The following is a 25,380-nucleotide window of genomic DNA, read 5'->3' as shown; positions in this document are numbered from 1 at the left end:
CAATTCGTAATTATTGACGCCAATTCAGTAATAAAATCTGGGCGAATTTCGGCGTTTTTCGGAAAATTTTCGACTTCCGTACTCGAAGAATTTCTAGAAAAAATCAATTTTTTCGGTTTTTCATTGCTTTAATAAAACAAATTTAAAGTAACAATTTAATTGAAAGCTGAAATTTCATTAATAAAATAAAATTGCATTATTAATGGAATTTAAATAAAGCTGAAATAAATTAACTTTAAATAAAAACTAAGAATCTAATAAATCGAAAGCTAAGCAATGTTCTAATCTTTCTTCTCCTTCTTTGCTCTTTTCCAATTCTTTTCTGCCTCCTCCTCTTCATCCATTACTTTGGCTAGTAGGCATCCTTTAGAGGACCTACATTCAATCTTAGAATAGATTGTTTCGCCTTCAGCTAGCACCCCATGCTTCTTTTCCACCCAAACCTTTTTGTCTGTAGTGGTAGCTTTCCTTTTCCCCTTGTCTTTAGTAGATTTCTTCTTCTTAGGAATTATAGGTGTCTTGAACTTAATTCTTGCACCTAAGCGTTCCTTGGCCGGTGTCACCCTGTCACCTAGACGATTCTTCACATCGGTCCTACCCTGATCAATTAAAGACTTCTTCAGCAACCACTTCTTTACATCATTAGGCAAATAAGGGGGAACCTTTTGGGTAATCACTTCCCATAAAGGTCTAGCGCTCCAGTACGTGTCAAATTTATCTACTTCTTGAGATATAGGATACTCATAGGGAGGACGAAGATCCCCGGAAGGAATATTTTGAAGCAAGCCATATTGTCTCTTTACTCTACAGGGATAATAATATGTCATGAGAGACAAGCTTGGAAGACGACAGAAAGGTTGCTTGTTAACACCAACCATCCTTTTTATTTTCCACCATGGGATGACCCACTTGATAGCAAAGTCACGTGATTCAAAGACTTTCTTCCACCCATGGCGCCCAATTTTAGGGATGCGCTTCTTTCTTCTTACAAAGCAAGTGGGCGTATAATTTTCAATATCATCTGGAGGGCTAATTAATCCTAACCTTTCCATTATCCACATCTGTAAAAAATTTCCAATGCAAATAAATTAACATTACAATACAAAAATATATTTTTTGATTTCTGTAATTAAAAATATTATTTTTCTACCTGTAATAAAATTGGAGAACCGCGAAGAGGTGCTTTTGGGTCCCTTTTCAACTCATCTAGACTAATCATAGTCTCTCCAACTATCAACGGCATTGGATTTCTCCCTGATTCAATTTGTTCTAGCACAGTGGTTATAATTGATTGACCCTCGTTAATTTTACCACTACTAAGACAATATTGATTAAGCATGCAGAATAAGAACGCCCTTCTTCTATATATGTGAAAAGATTCAGAAAGCGGTTTATCAAAATAATAGCGTGCGAATTCTTTTAAGTTCACTGCATTGCCATTCACTATCCTTGATAAATCCCTTTCCTTCAAATTAAAGAAGCGCTCAAAATCCTTATAGTAATATGCATCTACTCTAGGGATTACTATCAGGTCTATTGCAGGGAAGCCTAAAATAGCACCAAATTCCTCTGGCAAAGGGCTAATTTCATCATACCCTATTCTAAAACAATGTGTGTCAATGTTCCAATATTCTAAAGCGGTATGAATGAAGTCTATATCTAGATCTACCCCTTTAATGCCATATATTCCCCCCAAGTGAAATAAATCCAATTCTTTTCTTTCTCTAGCATTGAGAGATCGACACCATTCATGAGAATACTGGGTGAAGGTTTTAGTGGCTAAAGACATGATTATTATTTTTTCTAAAGAGATGAATAATTTTTTCGCTGGAATTATGTGAATAATCGGCTGAGCATGGGGCTATTTATGCACAAATTGCGAGGAATTTCAACCTGAATGGAATACGTAGTCAGTGTCAATTGGCGTCACACACCCGAAATTGGCGCCACACAGCAGCTCTTGGCGCCACACGCTAGCAATAGCGCCTGGCGCCACGCGCCACAGGCTGGCGCCAGCTGGCGCCAAGTCAGCAGGACAGCCGCGTGCGCTCAGTTTGCATTTTGATATTAAATCAGCCTTTCTTGGATTTTATATTAAAATTCAAAAATCAGCCTTTCTCTCCGTTTTTATTTTTCCTTTTTATTTTTTCCTTTTGGGGGAGAGAGTCGGATAATACCCTCCATCAATAATAAAAATGACGGAATCACATTTTCACACACTAACATACAATAACATAATAATAATACATAATAATAGATTTACAGAATAGAGTGTCTAAGTAACAAGTCAAAGGCAAAGTTCTATAAAAAGTCAAAATAAAATGCATATACAGAAATAAACTACAGCGCCGGAGGACGCAGGCCCATCATGCCATAAAACTGCGCCGTCCGAGGAGTCACCTCTCCACCAGCTCCGGCCTCAGCACCAGTTCCAATCTCCGTAGGAGGAGGGAAACTCAAAACAGGACCGCTCTAGCCAAGGCCAACCTGGGGTTGAGACCGCGGAGGCTGCTGCGATGACGAGCCAACCTCGTACATCCCACCACCTCTGAAAGCCGAGGTAGCCGCTCCTAACGGTGCAGTCGTAACCTCCTCAGAAGAAGACCCTGAGCCCTCAGCAACGTCGGCTCGAGCAGCCTCGGAACGACCACCTCTACCTCCTGATGAAGTGCGACGACGTCTCGAGCTAGACCTCGCCGGCTCTCTTCGCCCCTCAGGCCTCGTACGGGTGTGAGAAGCAATCGGCTGACCCTGCAAAAAGAATTAAATCAGAAACAAGGTGAAAACTGAAGCATAGTGCAGAAACAATAAGTAAAGAAAAATTACCTCTCGGACAGCGTCGTCTCGACGACAGGTAGCTGCATTCCTCATCCGGACGAGTTGGCTCCGGAAGGCATCTATGCATTGTGCCATAGCCGAAACCACCTCGCGTGAGAACTGTCAAGGAAAGTTGAGTCAGTAAAAATGCATGATAACTGAATACAAAATTCTGAATTAGAGCTAGACTTACCCTGGTCTGGTGACGAGGAATCGACTGCTCCACGAAGCGCTCGCCCTCAGGAGCCGGAGAAATCATCTCTTCGATCGGCCCGTACATCCCCTGGTAGTGGATGGACATACGGGGTGGCACAAACTCAGTGGGACCATCCTGATAAAACAGAAAAGAAATCAGTAAGATGTTACTTGGGGGCTACTCAGCGAAAAACGAAAAGCTAAGAATCTTACCCTCACATCCTCGGCCGGCACGGGGGCTGGAGCTAACAAAGGAAGTAGCTCCTCAGCATAACTCCGCCCAAGGATCACATGGGACCGCCAAAGAGAACCAGGCTCCTCAGCCATGCTCGACAACTCTCTCTCGTCGAACATGTGGCGTGGTGGAGGAACATGAACGACAAAGACATCGGAAGAGTGCTGTCTAGCAACTCTCTCTCCTAAATACGCAACTGCTCCGTAGGTCCCCAGAAAATAACGGCGCTCAGCAGAGTACTGTGCGGCTAATCCAGGGACTGTCCAACCACCCCATGGCCGGTATGCTACCTCAGGTCCCTATAAAAAATATCAATCGGGTAAGAACATGTATAAAACGTCGCAGAAGAGCAAGATAAGCACCAAAAAACGCACCGAGATGATCCGACTCCGGACACGTGCAGTAGACAGGTCCACATGGTGGCCGTCCCAAGAGGCGCTCACCGGATACCCCCTCGGCGATGGTCTCGCCGGCGCAATGGAAGGGAAGTATTCATAGAACCAGATCTACAAAAGGGTAAAGCATGAGTAAATGCTAACTAAACATATAGGGCTAAATTTTATAGGGAATAATGTTTACCTCTACAACTTTCCAGAAAGCGGACAAAGCGACATTCGTCCTAAGAGACCGGTGGCGACACGAGTCCCTCAGTGCGCGAACGAAGTCAGTATAGGCCAAGCTGGCCCAGTCATAAGTCCCGATCCGCCGGAGATCGCGAACAGCAGGGAGATAGTAAAACAACGCCCTACTACCCCTATCAGGGGAGAATGTCCCTGACAATAACATCAGCACAAAGATGCGCACCCGCTGCTCTCGGGTGGTCGCATCGTCATCAAGAGCCGCTGCCAGCGTCGAGCGGCGAATCCCTCTAGCACTAAACTGAGTCGTCTTGACCTCAGCTCGGGCCTGAACAGCAATCGGCCCCAGTAGTTCCTCGACCTCTGGAGAAAAGACGTCGATACCGCCGTCGAATGACAGTGGCACAGAAGAGAACTCCAGTCCTGTGATGAGACTGAAGTCTGTAGGAGTGACCATCATCTCACCCCATGGAAAATGAAATGTGTTGGTGGTGTCCCAAAAGAACTCCACCAGAGCGCGTACTACGTGGTGACCCCCGCTGGAGGCAACCATAGCCTCGGAGGTCTCAAACAGGGCAACCAATCCGCAAGACTCCCATAGGAGTCTCGTCTCTCGATCTCTGGCGATATGCATCCTATACAAATCACTGAGACCATCGCAGCCAGAGCCGTGATGTCGTGTCCTTCCCGGCTCGGTCCCCCGTCTCACCCTCTCAGAAATATGGTGGACAGGGGCAAAGAATAAGGTCCGCTCATCCCACTCTGGGAACTGACCAAACGAAGTGGACGGTGTAGTGTCGTCTTCCACGGGCTCATGCTCCCGTCTAGTGTTTCAGGACAGTGAACCGGAGCCTCGTTGTCTAGCCATGCTACATGGTGCAGAATCATCATAAATCAAGGTTCTATAGTATCCAAAGGTTTGCCTAGCCACATGATACTATGTTTGCGAAAACAGAGTACGTAGTACTAAAATAGAGCACAAATTCAAATTGATCATGACAGCATTTTTTCAAGCAATCAAACAATTTCTTGCAACACTATAGTGATCATTGTGACAAATTGAACAAGAATTTCTAGCAAAAACATCAAGAACGAGCCACATTGTTTTTCACGACCTTAGGAGGTCCAACAATGGCGGATTGCTCATTTCTTCGCCAAATTGGGTCAAACAAGTCTCAAATTACTCCCAAGGCAATATACAAACATAAACAAGCAATTTCATGGCATAAAACTTGATAAACAAAGCAAATTGAGCATTATAAGTTTCGAATTTTCATGAAATTCGTGAATGAATATGCCAATAATTCATAAAAACCAGTGTGAGTTGGAAGGAAACTTACATAGATCGGGAATATGGATGAAAAGAGCTTTGATTTGCGACAAATTTGAGCGAATTCGGTTGAGAAACGAATAAGCAACGATCAATTGAAGTTTCGACTTCTTTCGAGCAGCGTTCGCAACAAACTAGAGCACGAAATGAACTGAAAACGAGAATTTAAGGTGATTCCCGTGCTGGCGCCACATTATGTGACACCAATTTCAGCGCATGGCGCTAATACGGAAAAGCTGGCGCTGATCGATTTTCAGCGACGCCAAAGCAGCCAGCCACCTTTTGGGGTAGTGCTAGCCTTCTGCAATATATTTTAGGTTCCTAGGTACGCTAGTTAGCCCCTCTGAGCAAGTTGACATGATTAGGTAATCGGCTTGATTACATGAAGTGATCGACCTGATGAAAAGATCGTCTCACTTAGCTTAAAGCGCCTAAGCATTGGCTCATTAGCAAAAGGCACCGACATACAGGTTTATTAGCAAAAGGCACCGACATACAGGTTCATTAGCAAAAAAGGGCACCGACGTATAGGTTCAAGAGCAAAGAGCGCCGACGTACAGGCATAGCAAAAAGCAAAGTTCAGGCGAACTTTTAAAGATCAACGGGCGTGGATCTTCGGTATTTTCCTTTGGGAGATTATCGCATCAAATGAGGATGACTTCAAGAGAAGATGTCTTCGGCATCATTCCCTAGCTTGCGGAAAGTTGTCACAAACAGCTGAAGGTAATTTCGGGCGAAATTGTCTTCGATCATAGTTCCTGAGGCATGGAACGTGATCATAATGCGGATGAGAATTATTTCAAGAGAAATAATTTTCGATGGTATTCCCTTGGACGTGGAATATTATCACAGCGGAGAGGATAGTTTCAGGCGAAGCAATCTTCTAATTTGGAAGCAGTTACAAGGCGTAGCAGTTTTCAAGCGGGATGGCATTCTCTAGCTTGCAGGAGGTCATTTAAACAACAGCAACAACAACATATGGTTACTTTCAGAGACGTGTGCTCGACGGTGCAAGATACGCGTTTCTTAACTCTTTTATCTGTTTAACTAATGCTAGTTTTGCAGGTATCGGCGTTACAAGATTGATTTAGGATCGCAAAACGTTCTGAATCATTCTCCGTCCCTATCGATACTTTGACTTTCGTTTTTCGAAACTTGCGTTTCTCCAAACTCTGTCAAAGTGGGGGCTTCTGTAGACACCCATTTGTGTCTCCCCAAAACCAAACCCAGTGATGAGTGCCTTTCACGTCGAATCATAATCGAATGAAACGAAAGTGTGGAAAGGTCTAGTGTTGCGGAAAGTTTTATTTCTTTTCTTTTCTCTTCTCTCTGTTTTTGAAAACTTTATTTTAAGAAAACAGCCAATCCAGTTTGGTTGGTCCATGATATGGGTCCAATAGTGGTGTAGTTGGATGGGGCTTGTAAAGACCTTTCCAACGATATATTATAAGCCCAATTCCGATGAGTATTGAGGAATTTATGGCCAATTTACTAAACTGGGCCCGGTTTGAGTTTTAAGTACGGCCCAATGATCTAGGGGAGGGCCTAATATGATTTATCATTCCTAATGTAATTAGGAATGGTTTCGGTCTTCTAGAACATTCTAGAAGGTTTTATCATTCTTAATTCAATTAGGACTCTTCAGAGTTTTAATCAAGATCAAATAGCATTTTCGACTGAAATTATATTATTTTATCTTCCAGTACGGTAAAATTATCAGATTTTCGAAAACGTGTTAAAATCCGGTTTGGCGTCCAACCCCAGGCCTTGGCGCCAGACGCCAGCCATTGGCGCCTGGCGCTAGCCACTGGTCCTGGCGCCAATGAGCCAGGGCTGGCGCCAAGTTGTTTTTGCGATCTTCAGACTCTGTTTTGATAAATTATCTTTTTTGGCTGATTTTCTCTATAAATATCGTATCAAAAACTCCGTTTTGGAGGGGGGATTATCATCTATCATTCACCACTTCTTTGTTCTTAAGTTTTAATAAATTTCGTTTTCGTTCATTCATCTACAATCTTCAATCGTCAACAAATTAGTTTATGAATCATTAATCTTTCATTCATTCTTTCTAAAATTTATTCTTTAACACAAAATTCCGCATTCACAAGATCTTGATACACCTAGCTATATTCGAAGTTGCCTTCGCCCTAGACGTGAAAGGTTTTAATTTCTGAGGGTTTGGTCCCAAATCTCTCTTTTAATTATTTAATTTAATTGTTTTGATTATTATTTTCCTTGAAGTTACTAACGTGTGTATTTTGTTATTAGAAAGAGGTACGAGGCATCCAAGTAAGTACTTTATTGATTTTATTGATTTTATGATGTAGATATCATGTTTAGATTGTTATTATGATTCCTAGTATCATGTCTAGGGTATCTTTAATATTAAATATGATTGCTACGATGCTTCCTATATTCTTTCTGATGTAAATTCATGTTAGTATCATGTTAGGGCTAAAGCTTTGATTTTTATTGTTTAGTGACATGCTAGGGTTTGTTATTAATCTTGTTAGTATCATGCCTAGGATCTTGCTATGCTTTAACATGATTATGATTGATATTATTATAATTATTATTATGATTGATTATTTATTATGTTGCTTGATATGTATTATATTTTATATTGTTATTGCTTGATCACCTTTTATTGCATGTTAAAGGGAATTGGTATTTGCAATCACGCTTAATAAGATAATTAATAATCTTGTTAGGTTAATTGTGATTATAATTCAAGTGATCGCCAATAATAGATTTATTTGTGCATTAAATTCAACCAACATAGATTAAACAGGTTTAGGGTTAATCCTATTGATTGTATGTTAGTCAGAAAGCGCACATGAATACGAGCAGAATAAAGTAGAGGCCTATTATTAGGGCAGGTTCAATCTCTTTTAGGTTGGATTTGTACCATCATCCCCGAACCCTTATTTGGTTCATGACCTTATGGAGTTGACGATCTCTTGGATCGTTAAGGGGTGTAACCTTCACCTCGTGAACGGTTTACAAGTTCCTTAAAAACTTGTTGGCGACTCTTTTGCTCTATCTTCTTCCCTTTTGGACGCCACCGTACTTTAGTGTATGATCACAGTGGGGTTCAAGCTAGTGGGATTTTTAAAGGCTTGAAAATATTTCCCACAATAAGTCTACCAAGACTTATCATTAGTATTTATGGTCAATATTTTCAGATGAAGGCAATGTTTTATTCCAACGTTGAAGTAGATATTCTTTTAAGTAATAAATATTTTCTTGCCAATTAAGGTTCAAATACAAAATAGGGTGCATTATCTCGGATTTAGGTACTATAGGTCAGACTATTTGTCCTTTACTTATTTGAAAAATGAGCTCTTTCTTAACAGAAACAAAAGAATGCAAGTTGGTCAAATTAATTTTGACCGGGTTGGCCCAAAAAAAAAAAAAAAAAAAAAATATTGGTACTTTAGCCAGTTTGATCAATATGTTCAGATTTGATCAAGGTTATTTTACCAAATAAGTAGAAATTATTAGAGTACATTATTTCTTATTACGTGTATATTATTGGTACAAAAGTATCATCTTTACTTGTTTTGTCAATAAGGAATAAACTGAGCTCTTTAGAAACGGAAAAAGAAGAATGAAATTGGTTAATTTGGACCTACATCTTTTTGGACTGTGGGCCAGCCCAAAAATTTATTTTTGGACTGTGGGCCAGCCCAAAAATTTAACATTAACCCAAGAGTATAAAAGAAGAAACGGAAAAAGAAGAATGAAATTTTATGGGTACATTACATCACATTGTACTTTTATAAAAAAAACAGTAACACATTGTACTTTATAAAATAAACAGTATAAAAAAACCCCATCAGATTAATGAATATAGGGAAGACCTTATTTAGCTAGAACAATAACGTCACATGGAATATGTTTGGACCATTCATCATAAATAGCAGCATAAAATTCTTTTGCAGAGCCTCCCTGAAAACAAAACACAAGTGTTGATTAATTCATAATGCATTCAAAGATCGTATCATCTTCCTTTCTGCCACAACATGAAACGATTAACAGACTTACACGGCTCTTTACAACATGATAGGATGTTGATGGATAGTCAGCTCTCAAGACACATAACTGAGTAGGCTCTCCATTTAGTGATAGCGCTCCTGATTTTGCAACAAGCCAAGTACAACTACGTCTAACATCGCGGTCCTGCGTCTGGTCCATAAGTTTCAATCGTATAAGCCCAAATCAACCGATTTTCTAAGGAACATGTCATTTAAAAAAATAAAACACAAAACTAACCTGTGCAACGAGTGCCAGATACTGACTACATGGAGATTGGATAAAGGTATTTATAATCCGCAGCAGTTGCAATCCATTTGCACCACCACATAACAACACCTCAGTCTGCGTACTAGCAGCCATTCTCACAAGATTACGACCGTCGCATAATCCCATCCTACACACATTATGAAACTGTTTACAAAACCATAAGTGCGATGGACATTTAAAATTAATAAAGAATTATGAACATTGAGTTTCCATAAACATTACCCATGTAAGGAGTCGAGTTAATAGCCACTCCAAATCTGAAGAAATGGTCCTTCAATTGAGATCAGAGGAGAGCAAAATCAGCTAATTGAGCTAACATACAACACAAACAAAACACCTACAAAGTAATTAGCATGGTTACCTACCAATTCATTGAACCGGCACCAACAGCAGAAATAGCATGACAACGGTTAGGTTCTTCATCACATGGTGGTTGAGTACTGGAATTGGTTGGATTTGGAGACACAGAGCCTGCTTCAGAAGTCGATCGACGTCGACGTTTAGTCCGTTTTACTTGATTTGAAATTGAATTCTTTGGAGCACCACGCCTCCGCCTCGTGTTATCATAGCCGGGAGGTTAAACAAACTCATGAATAACACCCTAAAATGGAAATTCACAATATACAACTCCATCATAATTAAGGACATTCACAATATACAAACCAAGTTACAGAAAACAATTAATATACCTCAATCATAGACGCAGGGCCATTGCTATCCCTAGCATCCTTGGGATGATTCTCGCCATATGCTACATCTAAACTCTACAACAATTAACGGACATAATCACTAATCACAATGGTGAAAACAACCAAAGGAAACCTTTAACATATATTGTACACTAACCCCTAACTTCCCATAATCACCTCCGCTTGCAAACCGATCCCGCTTAACAGCAACACCAATCTTATTCATGTTCCACACCTTAACTCTAGGAAATTCACCCCATTGCACAGGAAACTGGTTTAACTTGTCAAGATAAAATACCTATCACAACCATAAAATATGAAATATCAATATAAACATCAGAACAAAACAAAAAATAGGTTGGCTTGTTTTGAAATTTGAATTACATACCACAGCAAATATTGTACAACCACCACATCCGCCGGCTACACCAGTGGAGTAAAAATGCCTTGCAAAACTGGCAACACTCTCCATCAACTTATTCAACACCAACTCACACCAATTGTAACAAGAAGCATTCATTGCACAGGTAAGAGTAGGAAACAAATCACAGGCCAACCTTGGAGACTGTGTTAGACATAACACCATTTCAAGTGACAACAACAAGAATAATGTCTTAAATTCCTCCTCCTCATGCGCCTCCCATTTTCCCTCAACCCGTTCCATAATTTTGGAATTCACAGGTATGCCTATAGATGTGTAAACCCTTCCGGCAAACTTCTTTGACCTAGTCTTAGATGGTTGACCGTATTTTTCCTGGATGCTAATAACCTTATCATGCAACATAGGTGACATCGATTTACTAGTGGGGACAGTAAGGCCCCTATTAGGAATGCCCAATACCCAATGCACTTGATTAGCAGCTCGCCTAAATTGTTTGCCATCCGGAGCAATAAGCACCTTATTCATAGGATCAATACGAGTCATTATCCAATACCCTAACTGTCGAGGTAAGTGTATGTTGCTTGGAATACTCAATAACCCACCTAACCCCATTTCATTAACCCAATGAGTTCTTCTCTCATCGAATGTGTGGCATATTCTAGAAAAGGTCTCAATACGGCAGTTCATATTTGGAGGTTGCAATTCAAAAGGGAGGAAACACAAAATTATAAGAAACACACTCACTATCTTTAAAATAGCTAGGACAAAACATACACAACAATGTAGTGACACATACCCTCCCAAACAATTCCCCTTGCTTCTTGATTACCTCACCCTTTCTCTTAACTTGACCGCCTACGCTAATAAGATCATCCTTCAAAAAAACACCATAATTAAGATAAAAAAATTCAATATTTGAATCCAACACAACGCTCCTTATAAATCCTTACCACAAAAAGTTCAGTTGGTAGTACTTTCCCCCACGGATCTGCTAATCCATTTCTGCCCTGTTACCAAGATAATTGACCAATTATGTAGATAATTTCTACACTGCTAAATTGAACAAAGTGAATACAAAAGAAATTTAATTCTTATTTACCATTGATGACATCCCTCTTTCATGTTTGACAGAGCTCATTATCTACAAAAATTGAGAAAACAAAATCAATGGAAAAACCTATGACATCCAAATTTAACATATCACATTATAAATCGATATCATCAGTCTGGAATCGATAAAGGCAAATATGATTCATCGGCAAAATTGAATACAAAACATTTCACTCTGGAATTAACATATCAAGATTGAATACAAACACTTCAATATGGAACTAAACCACATAACAGCAGAACACATACTAACGAGCTCAACAACCAATTCCGACAGAAATTCGACCACTTACCAGCTCCTTTGAACTCAAATTGTCGAAATTCGCCAAAAAACAGCTCCTTAGAACTCAAATTGTCGCAATTCGCCAAAAAACAGCTCCTTTGAACTCAAATTGTCGAAATTCGCCAAGAAACAGCTCCTTAGAACTCAAATTGTCGCAATTCGCCAAAAAACAGCTCCTTTGAACTCAAATTGTTGCAACTCGCCCCAAACCGATCTCAAAATATCGCAAATTGCCACAAACTAGGTCCTTTGAACTCAAATTCTCACTATTTCTCCCCAAACAGCTCCTTTGAACTCCAATTGTCGAAATTCGCCCACAACACCTCCAATGAACACAAACCCAACTCCTATGAACTCATATCCAGCTCCAATTGTCGATATTCCCCCCTTCGTACTCAGAGTTTCGCCATCTCTCTCTCCTAGGGCTTGATGCGGTTAACTTCGTTTACCGGACGTTCTTCACCGTTAGTCAAACTTTAGAAGACGTTCTTCGTTTAACTTATGTAATTACAAGTTCAGCCCTGCACTTTATTTTTGATGACATTTTTACCCCTGTGAGAAACATTTTTTGTTTCTCACGGAGCTTAACTTGTATTTCGCGATTTTTATTAATCCTTCAACAAATTTCACTCGTAGTCTTGTACAATATTGTATTTCATTTAAACTAACTTTCTACACTTTTTGGCGAATCAACTATGGTGAAGCTTGTTGCCTTTACTATTCACTAAAGATGAAGCCGAATTTATCAAATAAAAGACCATATATAAGTGAGTATTAGATAAAGCTGTACAAAGTACATAAAATAATTGGTGGGTCAAGTACTATTTACATAATTGCATCTACAATATAGTCGACAAGGGACCATAAAAAGCCAATTGCCTACCACAGCACCTTATTTAGTGACCTTACAATTCTTATCCGAACAGCCAACTTTTTCTTTATCATGTTAATCTTTTTTTAAAGTGACATCAAATTAAAGTATGTAGGATTAGTACTGTATCAAATTCACTATATAAGCTTCATTTGATATTTTATATCTTCAGAAGTAACCTCCCAATCACATACTACAATACACTTATTTTTTCCATTTTTAAAAGAAATTAAATCGATCATACGAGAGAGGTAAACACCATGAGGAAGAGTAACATTCTGTTCGTTCGTCGTCCTTGTTTCTCCCCTTCAATTCTTCTGTTGATCCTACTAGTTTTCAGTTTGAGCACCAACCTTGTCGTTGCCAATAATTGCATTAGTCAAACTAATGACCCGAGTCCAATCTGTGGGACTGGAGCTTATGTAAACTGCTTATGTGGAGGCGGGTCAACTGGTACGTGCACACCGTACAATAAATGCACTCGTACACCAGGGTCTAATTCCGATGAGTATTGAGTAAATGTACCAGGATCGTCTGATGTTAATTATTTGAGTCCCTCGATCAAAACCTGTTCAACATTCACACAGTAGTTTGTATTTTGACATTTTGTAATAATTTTGTAAGAGTTAATAAGTCATGAGAATTTGAGTGTTTGTAGGAGTGCGAGTTTGATCAGGGTGCATCAAGTATAGATCGATCAAGATGAGCAAGTGCCCTAACCGAAAGTGTAATTTGTTATATTGTTCATGCTTTAGTAGTTTGGTATTAAATGTATGTAATCTATCATGGATATGATGTTTGTAGATTCAAAAAGATGGAATGATAAGAACATCCGTCAATTTGTCAAACTTACCCCTGGCCTTTATCGTTTCAATACCTAAGTACTTCAATTCGAATAGGAAATTTTGACAATTACCACCTTCTGTTTAGTCCATTTTAACAATTACCACCTTCTATTTTTTTTAAAAAAATTACCACCTTCTTTTTTTTCGAAAACATCAAAAGTTACCACCTTCTTCTCTCCCAACTACCACATGACGTCATTTTGGACTCATTCTTTCCCTTTCCTCCCTATTTTCCTCACATTTCTCATTCCTAACTCGATTCTCATCCCCCCTTTCACTTTTTTTTCCCCCAAACAATCAAAAACACTTCAATTCACTCCTCCAAATCAAAATTGACGAACAATTATTGGTGGTTTGGGGGAAAAAAAGTGAAAGGGGAGAGGAGAATCCAAACAGGAATGAGAAATGTGAGGGAAATAGGGAGGAAAGGGAAAAAATGGGCCCAAAATGACGTCATGTGGTAGTTTTTTTTTTTTTTTTTTTTTTTTTGACAGGTCGTCATGTGGTAGTTGGAGGGCAAGAAGGTGGTAACTTTTGATGTTTTTGAAAGTAGAAGGTGGTAATTTTTTTTAAAAAAATAAAAGGTGGTAATTGCTAAAATTGACATAACATAAGGTAATAATTGTCAAAAATTCCATTCAAATATGACACTTCGTACTTTTTTTTAAGTCTATATATCCATTTCTTTTAATTTATACTCACTTTGTGCGTACTATATGTTATTAGACACTCATATTGTCTAATACCCATACTATTATCTTGGTTAAGTTCGAAAATAATGGCACGCAAATGAAGGCCTTTCCTGGCTGGGAATACATGTTGGATAGACATTGGCGTAAAAAAATGGAGGCCGTGTGATGGTGCTTAAAGAGTGACAGAATTGTTACTGAGCAAAGACATAATTGGTCTGTCCGCAGGGTTGTCTTGGACACACAACAAACAGATAAGGATGCATCTCAATATGACAATATCTCAATTTCTCCAAGCCTATAAACCAAGCAACGCCACCAGTTAACATTATCAATTTGTCATTATTACATTCATGTTTGTACAAAAAAAAAAAAAAAAAAAAAAAAAAAAAAAACAATCAAACTATATATTTTAATTTTTCTTTCTTTCTTTCTATATATATATATATATATATATATATATATATATATATATATATATATATATATATATATATATATGAAAAAATGTTTATATAATTGGTATTCGGGGAAGATCCAATAAAGTGTAACTGATTTTTAAAAAGCACGATACAATAAAAATTAGGAAATTTTGCAAAAAACCACCTTTTAATTTTTTTTTTTATTTTTATTTTGCATTTAACCACCTTTTAAAAAAAGTGTTGCGAAAAACCACCAATTTAAATTTTTTTTTACAACTTACCACCAATTCAATGTAAAACAATTGATAAATTTGGCTAACAAAGTGGTTATTCGCAACAAAATTTTTAAATTTGATGGTCTTTTGCAATATTTTTTTTAAAAGGTGGTTATATGCAAAAAAAAAAAAAACAAAATTTAAAAGGTGATTTTTTACAATTTTCTGTAAAAATAATACTTGTAACATGCAAATTACGGCTTTTCTTTAGCTGGTTAAAAAATAAAACACAAAAAATAGTAGATTTTACTTTGTACCCTACCACCTAACTATCCATACAATATTTTCCTAAAAAAAGAAAAGTCTCAATTAGGGATGTCAATGGGGCGGGGATGGGTCTCGGTTTGGCGGTTGGTGGGGCGGGGATGGGGATAAAAACCATACCCGCCATGGGTGATGGGGTGGAGGTGGATTTTAAGTTGTACCCGCCTTATCCTCGCCCCGCCCCACCCGCCCCACTTCGTACCCGTCCTATCTCCACCTCATACCCACATCTATATATCTTTTAAAGCAAAATTACATACTTTTATTCTATTTATAAAATAATTACATGAAATACAATATTAATTATAATACTTTGTAGAACACTTATATTATAACACAAAAATGTGTATAGAATGTTTTATTTTATAATTCGTATTAATTATGTAAGATTGTGTATTTGAAATACGGATATTAGGTGGATCTTGGGTGGGGATTAAGCGGGTCTTTGGTGGGGATTAGGTGGAGATGGTTATCCAAGTGGGGGGTGGGGCGGGGATGGTTTTGGAGTTGTACCCGGTGGGGCGGGGATGGGGATGAAAATTGGACCCTCCGCGGGGATGGGGATGGGGATGAAAATATTAGGTGGGGATGAGAAGGCCAACATCCGCCCCGCCCCGTCCCGCCACATTGACATCCCTAGTCTCAATACAATATTCCTCCAAATGTTGAAGGTAAAAATAAATAAATAAATAAATAATAAGGAAATTTTGACAATTACCACCTTCTGTTATGTCCATTTTAGCAATTACCACCTTCTATAATTTTTTTTTTTTTGAAAATTACCACCTATTTTCAAAGGTAATTTTCAAAAACATAAAAAGTTACCACCTTCTTGTCCCCCAACTACCACGTGACGTTATTTTGGGCCCATTTTTTCCCTTCCCTCCCTATTTCCCTCACATTTCTCATTCCTATGTGGATTCTCATATCCCCTTTCACTTTTTTTCCCCCAAACCACCAATAATTGTTCGTCAATTTTGATTTGGAGGAGAGAATTAAAGTGTTTTTTATTGTTTGGGGAAAAAAAAGTGAAAGGGGAGATGAGAATCGAGTTAGGAATGAGAAATGTGAGGGAAATAGGGAGGAAAGGGAAAGAATGAGGCCAAAATGACGTCATGTGGTAGTTGGGAGGCAAGAAGGTGGTAACTTTTGATGTTTTTGAAAATAGAAGGTGGTAATTTTCAAAAAAAAAAAATAGAAGGTGGTAATTGCTAAAATGGACATAACAGTAGATGGTAATTGTCAAAATTTTCAAAAAATAATAATCTTCTTTTAAGTTTGAATAGTAAACGTAGAAAAACATTGACTTCCAAAGTAAAGAGATGAATCAAAAACCAAAAACTCTCTGTTAACACTAGCCTTAAATTTCAATTCCCCAGAAATCCTAATTAGCACTACCCATCATTAATTTAATTTTCTTGTGCAGATAATTCAATCTATCAACAATGCTTATCTACTCTCAGCTTCTCCCTTTAATTTTCTCACTACTCCTCTTCCTACCAATTGCTACCTCTTACCAACATAATGAATCGTACCATCCAGAAGACCATTATTTTATCAAATTTGGCCTCTCTAAATTTGACCAATCCCTTGAATGGCAAAGCGACGAAGATTTTCTCGTTGATCCACCATCCGCCGTAGCTGCTAACACATCAGCTACGGCGGTGGGGGTCAAATCACCATATGACATGGCCAGAATATTTCGAGCCACTGTCACTTATTCCATGCCCGTCAATTCTTCGGGGCCTAAACTCGTCCGCCTCTACTTATACCCACCAACCTTGACAATCTATAACCCCTTTATCGACACCAGTACATCTTCCCTCAACCTCATAATAAATGGATTCCAAGTACTACGCAACTTTAGCGCATACCTTGTTGCTTCCAACGCTAATGTCAACCCAAATACCACAGCGCAAGTAACTAATGGCCTTGTGAGGGAGATCTACGTCACCGTAGCAGAAGAACGAGATCATAGTAAAAAATCTATCAACCTAACCTTCTCTCCCAGCAGTTCTAATGGGTTTGGGTTCATCAACGGCGTAGAGATTATATCTGTGCCTGAGGGGCTGTACATTAACCGGTCATCGGATAACCCGCAACAAGTTCTTTATCTTAATGGTAGTCCTCCAGGTTATGTGTTGGATCCTTATGATTTTCCAAACTCTTTAGCTATGGAAAATGTTATACGGTTGAATGTTGGTGGATACACTGTGGATCCTTCTGAAGACACTGGGATTGACCGGACTTGGTATAATGACGTTAACTTTGTGCGGTAATTACTTCTCTTTCTCTTGTATTGTTTATTCCCAAATTCTCCAAAAAGACAAGTGTATGTTAATTTATCTTACAAGTATTAGTTTTTTATAGTATGTAATCATGAAACTATAAGATACAATTATAAGTTACACTTTAAGGGGTTAAATTTACCATAAAAATAGTTAAAGTTACCCTTAAACTGACCGTCTTACAATGAAATTAATGTACACCCGTCTTACACAAAACTTATTGTTTAGCACATCATCTAATGGGAAATTTGAATTATAATATCTTTAATTAATTTAACTATCATAAAATATTTTTATAAAGAAAGTGGTTTTAATTTGAATCATGTTATGTTACAACATTTGCACAACATTAAATATTTTTCTTGTGTTGATTTACAGTTCTTTTGACGGCACCCCAAGCTACACAGTCACTTACAATTCTAGTAAACACATCCCTTACACAGTACTAGCGCCTAATTTAGTCTACTCCACGATGAGGACGATGGGGCCGTATTACAAACGCCTAAAGAAGAACATGACATGGGAGTTCGAGGTTGATAATGGATTTAATTATCTGGTGAGACTCCATTTTTGTGAGTTAGAATCTACCTTCTTCAACAATATTAAACGTAGATTGTTCTCTATATACATCAACAATCAAATGGCCTCGCGTGATATGGATGTCCTTCGTCTTGCTGGCGGCTTGTACATTCCAATTCATACAGATTTTGTAATTCTTGTCAATGAAACTAGTAGCCGGAGCAGAGTTCTTCTCTCGGTGTCCCTTATTCCCAACTTTGATACATAGTAAGTTCTCCATTCTATTTCATTTTTTTCAACAAACAATTGATCAAATGAACAACTGCGCAACTAATCTATACGTGAAAATTAACTCGGTAACATACTTTTTGTGTCCATCTAAGCTAATTAAGCGAGTAGATTAAAATAGACAAACGAATTTGTTTGTTAATATAATTTAGTATATGTACAACATATGTTTACAACGGTTGCATGTCAAAATTTCGTGTACAACTATTTTGAAGGATTATGCCTTGCTAAAATTGCTACATTATTTTATTTTAAATAAAAATAAAAAATAAAAAAAAATAAAAAAAAAAATAAAAAAATCTGAGTATTTAAAGTATTTACTTTAATTTCTGACTGAAGCAATTTTAATTTGCAAAACTTGATATCCTTGATAATTTATGTTGCATTTAGCTATGCCGAGGCCTTGCTCAATGGGCTGGAGATTTTCAAGTTGAGCTCAACAAATGGTTCGCTAGCTGCACCAAATCCTGCTCTCCCCAAAAGTATGATACAAGCTCCTAGTAGTACACAAACACCAGCAAAATCAAAACATTTGCCTCTAATCATCGGAAGCATCCTTGGAGCGACTCTAGTTTCCCTTTCGATATTTGTATGTCTTGTCATCATATATTATCGAATGAATAAGAAGAAGCAAAAATACGTGAGTACAACCACCACGGAGAAGAGTAGCAAGTTGAAGTGGTTATTACCATTATTTGATTCCGCCGGCTCCACGGCAACTACAGCTAGTGTGGCTTCTAAACTACCGTCTGATCTTTGCCGGTATTTCACATTAGCCCAAATTAAGGCCGCCACTCGTGATTTCGACAAAGACCTTATTATAGGAACTGGTGGGTTTGGAAAAGTTTACAAGGGTACTATCGATGATGGTGTTGAAGCTAATAAAAGAACTAAAGAAGAGAAAATAGTTTTAGAGAAACCGACAACAGATGGAACCACTACTGTGGCTATCAAGCGCCTTAACTCGACATCGAAGCAAGGAGCTCATGAGTTCCAAACTGAGATCGAGATGTTGTCGAGGCTACGACATGTGCACTTGGTGTCCTTGATTGGATACTGTGAAGACTTTGGTGAGATGATCCTCGTGTACGAGTACATGCCAAATGGCACTCTACGAGATCACTTGTTGTATAAGCATAACCCTCAAATAAGTCACACATCATTGTCATGGAAGCAACGCCTCATGATTTGCTTAGGTTCAGCTCGCGGCCTACATTATCTACATGCGGGTGCAAAACACCTTATCATCCACCGCGATGTCAAGTCTACCAACATCCTTCTCGATGAAAAGTGGACGGCCAAAGTCTCCGACTTTGGCCTCTCCAAGGTTGGACCTGACCATACTGAAGCGGGTGCTACTTATGTTAGCACCGCGGTCAAAGGGAGTGCAGGGTACTTAGATCCTGAATACTATCGATGTCACCAATTGACGGAGAAATCCGATGTGTACTCCTTTGGAGTAGTCTTGTTCGAAGTTTTATGTGCTCGCGCTGCAGTGAACCCAACCCTTCCTAAACAACAAGCAAATTTAGCATTATGGGCACGAAGTCATTACAAAAAAGGAACCCTCCATACTATTATAGACCCGAACCTTACGGGGCAGATTGCACCCGAGAGTCTAAGCAAGTTCGGTGAGATAGCTAACATGTGTGTTCGTGATCGGGGGATCGAGCGTCCCTCGATGGGAGACATAGTGTGGGGGTTAGAGTTTGCGTTACAACTTCAAGAAAGTGCCGAGGATAACAAAATTGCAAATGGTACACCAAATGAAAGTTTCGATCTAAGTAGTAGTTATCTAAGTGCTATCGATGTTGGTTTTACAGACAATGATACATCGACAAACTCAGGAGAAAACTTTTTTCAAAGTAGTGTTGTCGAAGGTACTTCAAAGAAGTTTATGGACAGTAACAGTAAATCTACAACGAGTTCATCTTCGGATTATCTTGCTCATTCCAAACCTGGTTCAGTCTTTTCTGAGATCACTCATCCGACATCAAGATGAATCTATTCCATCTTTTTTTACAAGAAACTAGTTATATTGCTATATTATAAACAACTTTCATGTAATTTTTTATTTTTGCCATGTATATGACTATATGAGATATATACATCATGATTACAAATCACTTCATCCTTTGAGCAAAATATTTGTTAAGGAGTAGTAATCTTCTTCTAAGGTTTGGTTTAGGCAATAACAAACATGTATCTAAAGTGCGCTCTATATTAACTCAATTCATTTAAATGAAATTATCATAAATTTATAAGTTTTAAATTGAATTTCGGTAGTCAAAACCTTTGTAAGAATTTTTTTTCCCTATCTTATATGAGCTTATTTTTCTTGCATAGAAATAAGGTGAAAAAAATGGACTAAACAAAAAATCAAATAAAATAAAATAAAAATAAAAATAAAATGGAAAGGAATACTTAACCCCGCATTTTCCTAATTTTGTTCGACTCACTTTAGGTTTTCGTTAGTTACTCGATCTAAGTTCTTTTTTTTTTAAATAATACTCGATCTAAGTTCTACTCACTTTTATTTTATTCCTTTTAAACTCTCTCCTATGGTGAAACTCAAGTGAGTATTTTTAGAAGAGAGAAAGTAGTTATTTTTTATGATGTATACCAATAAGTTGGTATCTAAACTTAGCAACTCCAAAAGAAAGTTGTTAAGTTTAGATATTCAACTTTGAGTCTCATTTGACGAAAAGTGTGAGCCCCTTGTCAATATTTTAATATATTTTATAATTTAGTTAAGTTTACCTTTATTATTATTATTATTATTATTATTATTATTATTATTATTATTATTATTATTATTATTATTATTATTTAATCTTACAATATTTGATGAGGGATATCCAGTCAATTCCCTAGATAAACATAATTTGTTTATCTGGGGGTGTAATTGTTTTTTCAAGTACCAGTGGAGGGGTATATGCGTCTTTTCATGTATTAGTTGAGGGGTACATATATAATTTCCTCACCAAACAGTAAAAGCAAAAGGCAAACAGTAATTGGACAGCTCACCAAAAGTACTGAATAAATGACCCTGCTTTTTCAATATATTTACAAAAATGTCACCAAATTAACAAAAATTCGTTTATCTGGCAGATTAACTTGTATTTTCCCATATTTGATAGTATTAAAAAAGAAATGGATTTGGTGGGCATAAATTGAAAGTGACATTTGTATATTTTAGAGAGTCTCACCATTGAGAAGTGGGTATGGTATCACCATTAAAGGTAAAAAACAACTCATTTTGTATTTCAATACTCAAACTTGAGGAAAAAAACTTAAGTCACTTTTTATTCTTTTTTAAAGAACTCAAGTCACTTTTATTCTTTTTTAAAGAACTTAAGTCACTTTTTTAATAAATCTCTTACCTTATATCTCTTTGCTTTTGTTTACTAGACTTTTGCTTTTTAAAAAGAAACCAAACAACATCCTTTCAATACCAGCTTTCTTTGAGAGAAGTAAAAGAAGGGTACCAAGAATTATTAGAACTAGACAAACAAAGCAAAGACATATAAAAGTAAAAGAGACTAGCAAATTTAAGAAGTGTCCTACAAGTGGCTCAATAATATTACAAAGATTGATCAACAGTGAGAGTGATGAATTGAAAGGACGGTTTAAATTATCATAACGAGTCAAGAGTCAAGATCAACGAACCCATACAATTAGCCAGCTTTATGGTATAATAATATTACTTTTTCTTGTCATTTCCATTCATATAAATAATGGTCCTCTAGTTAGATATTTATCAAGAGTACGTTAAGTGGTGGATAGCAAATTCCATGCAAATGTTGAATTTTCTTCCTTACAGTACAACATTGTGGCATTGAATTGATTGATTATAACGTATAGTGATTGTACAAGTTGCACAAAATTAAAGTGATCATGTAATTGACTTGAATAGTCAATGGTCGTCGTCGTAGTACTTGGTAAGTTTAAACATTAAATTGTAATATTGTATGCCATATTGAACAAGACAAATATTCATTAACTTGTACGACTGGAGCTATGCTATGGACCAATACAATTTTCATGAAAATGTTACATTAATCAATGAACTTCAATTCGTGTAGAGTATGACCACTGAGTATTAAGGTAGATTGGTAGAACGTCTTTTACCCATAAGATTCTATATACGTGACGTTATCTGTTATCAAAATACAGTAACTAAGATATACATCGTAAGTATGACTACAATCGAATAGTATGCATGCATGTGACCCATCTGATCTCTTCTAACTGTAATATTATTATAGGATTTTATTGCAATTTTTAGAGTAAGGATTTTAGTGGGTCTACGTGCCCATGAGAATGGGCACATATGTAATGTTACCAATGAGCAATTGATCTGATTTGAGCATGAATATAACAAAGATGAAGATGACAATAATCCAATGTACCAACAAAATTAATAAAGATGACAATCACCCAAATATTTTTGTGTACAATATGCAGGATGAGAAAGGTCTATGATTGTCTAAAGGAGTAAAGGGACATACATTGTTTTGCCTCTTTCACTTGAGTACAAGAAGTCTACGACCCGGATTTAATGATTATTCTCAAGTTTTCAAAAACTTGGAGCCTTTGAGAGAAAGGGATATCTCAAGTGGTTAGAGTTTTCCTTCCGGTTTTAAAACATCTAGGGATCGATTCTCACCCCATATGAACACCAAAAAACTTGGAGCCATTTTTTAATGATAAAATCCATCAAATACTTTTATTTTTTTATACAAAAATAATTTCATCAAATACCTAAAAAAGATGATTTATCTTTAAGTTTGGGCGAATTAAGAAATTTATTTTTTAGATAGTAACGAGAAGCAACAACTTATTCGGTAGTATAAAGTTATTCAAATTTTGGCTCTCCTGAGTTTAACTAGAGCTTCTTAAACACTTAATTTGTTTTGCATTAATTAGTTTGCCACCTTATGCTAGCTATATTATTGAATAACTGAACAAATCATATAATTACAAGTCATTCAATATTCATAAATACTATACCCATTCATTTGATTTTTTAATTTTTTTGCGAGAGATAAAAGATTCAATTATTAAACATAATTTGAAAAAGAAATAGTATATTACGGAGTAGTTTTGTATATCTTTTTTCAAGGAAATTGTGATATCTAAAACTAGTATGTGTAAAAAAATATATATATAAATATAAATATATATACTCCCTTCGTATTTGATTACTTGCTCCATTTTTCAGGACATGAAGTTTGAAAAATAGTAGAAAAAGGTTAGAACCTGTGCGATGCACAATTTATATAAAATCTATTTTTAATTTGTACATTTTAAAAATAAATCGCTATTATACATGAATATAAATAAGAATTACGTATATTTTATAATTTTAAATTTTAATATTTTCATCAAAATTATAATTTAGTATTTGTGCTCAACGTTGTCTAATATAATTCATAGTTCAATTTAGGAGGTCATTTATTAGTGTGTTATTTAAAATTGTTTCAATTTTCTACGATAAATTGATAGGTTTTAATTGTAATGTAGAAGCTTCCAACATTTAAATGTTAAATATGATATCTCTACAAAAAAAAAAAAAAAAAAAAAAAAAAAAAAAAAAAAAGAAGACATCATTATTGCATTTAGGCGGGAATTTTTTTATTGAGAAAGCGACACGTGGGCATTTGGTGACATCATCAACTTTTGTTTTAGTAATAATTAATAGATATTTTATAATGGAATTGGAGGTTTTTTTTATAGGAAAAATAATGGAATCGAAGTTTATTGAATGAAGAATAAAAAAAAAACTTTATAAAAAGGAAAAAGTAAGTATAAGTGAAGAGGGGGGGAGAATATATGAAAAATATTAAAATTTAATATGAGGAGACCACTAAAGGGAGGAAATGGTAAAATGTGGTTAAAAATTTTAAAAAATAAGAAATGAAGCAAACGATAAAATGTGGTCGTAATGTATAAGAAAAGTGAAGCAAGTACTCCCTCCGTTTTAAAATATTTGCTCCACTTTCCTTTTCCGACCGTTTTTAAATAATTGCTCCAATTTCTTATTTGGAAAGCTTTTACAATATTTAATTAATTTTCACACCATATTATCTCTCCTTCAATTCTCTCCACTACTTTTGGGTTTTTACAATTTTTTATTCTTCCACCAACCCCACTACTTCCATATTTTATTACTTTCTCCAATTTCTCCTAAAACTCCATGCATAGAGAAATGAAGCAAATATATAAAAATGGAGGAAGTAGTTAAATAAGAAAAGTGAAACAAGTAGTTAAAAATGGAGGAAGTGGTAAATGAATGCTCGTACATGCTATGGGCGTGTTCGGCGCTAGATTTTGAGTAGCTTTTAGTGGTTTGACCAAGTCAAATCACTACTTGACAAAAAATGTGAGTGTTTGGCAAAATAGTGGTTTGGGTAGCTTTTAGTGATGGAGCTGAGGTAGCTTTTATGAAAAGTTAGAAAGATTAGCTTTTGAAATTAGAGGTAGCTTTTCAGGTAGCTGTTGAAAATTTAGGGCCTGTTCTCATTGACTGAACTCAACTGAACTGAACTGAATTGAGCTGAACTAAACTGAACCACTAGTAGAAAAATGTACATTTGCATCGCCATATTTGCGTCACTCATTCTAAGGAGCGAAGCAAATGTTTATTTTTACCATCCTTTTAAGTTATTTGCGTCGCATGTTATTCAAGAAGCGACGCAAAACTCAAGTGCATTTCAGCTTTCTCTCATTTGCGTCTCTCTTATTTATTAAAGCGACGCAATTAATAAACTTATTTGCGTCACTCATTTGTTAACAAGCGACGCAAATAAGTGATTAAGTAATTTGCGTCACGCTTTTACTACATGAGCGACGCATATGAGCTGTGTACAATATCATAAACAAGGTTATTTGCGTCGCTTTTTTATAATAAAGTGACGCAAATAACTCTTTTGGCTTTAGGTTTTCTGCGTTTTTTTACCTTAGTTTTTCATCACATACGCCTACATTCACTA

The 25,380-nt window shown here is 36.7% G+C and overlaps 1 protein-coding gene and 1 long non-coding RNA gene across 2 annotated transcripts; one reads left to right on the top strand and one right to left on the bottom strand.

Annotated features, from left to right (window-relative positions):
* Nucleotides 1–9,854: 9,854 nt before the first annotated feature.
* On the bottom strand, nt 9,855–10,395 carry LOC145556527 (uncharacterized). Its single transcript, XR_014091887.1, has 3 exons — nt 10,307–10,395; nt 10,150–10,224; nt 9,855–10,061 (listed from the first exon to the last, which is right to left on the bottom strand). It is a non-coding gene; the product is annotated as an uncharacterized LOC145556527 (long non-coding RNA).
* Nucleotides 10,396–16,725: 6,330 nt separating this feature from the next.
* On the top strand, nt 16,726–20,516 carry LOC145642237 (receptor-like protein kinase FERONIA). Its single transcript, XM_081693347.1, has 3 exons — nt 16,726–17,565; nt 17,957–18,364; nt 18,776–20,516. Exons 1-3 carry the CDS (start codon nt 16,736–16,738, stop codon nt 20,385–20,387), a joined length of 2,850 nt encoding a protein of 949 aa, XP_081549473.1. The 5' UTR covers nt 16,726–16,735; the 3' UTR covers nt 20,388–20,516.
* The last annotated feature ends 4,864 nt before the right edge of the window (nt 20,517–25,380 follow it).

The sequence above is a fragment of the Chenopodium album genome, chromosome 8 (assembly GCF_948465745.1).
Source record: "Chenopodium album chromosome 8, dcCheAlbu1.1, whole genome shotgun sequence".
NCBI lineage: Eukaryota > Viridiplantae > Streptophyta > Magnoliopsida > Caryophyllales > Amaranthaceae > Chenopodium > Chenopodium album.
This window is presented reverse-complemented; position numbering and strand designations above follow the sequence as displayed.

Coding starts and splice junctions, on each gene's coding strand:
- LOC145642237 (XM_081693347.1), top strand. CDS start 16,736: ATGCTTATCTACTCTCAGCTTCTCCCTTTAATTTTCTCACTACTCCTC. Junction 17,566..17,956: donor AATGACGTTAACTTTGTGCG/GTAATTACTTCT, acceptor GTTGATTTACAG/TTCTTTTGACGGCACCCCAA. Junction 18,365..18,775: donor ATTCCCAACTTTGATACATA/GTAAGTTCTCCA, acceptor TGTTGCATTTAG/CTATGCCGAGGCCTTGCTCA.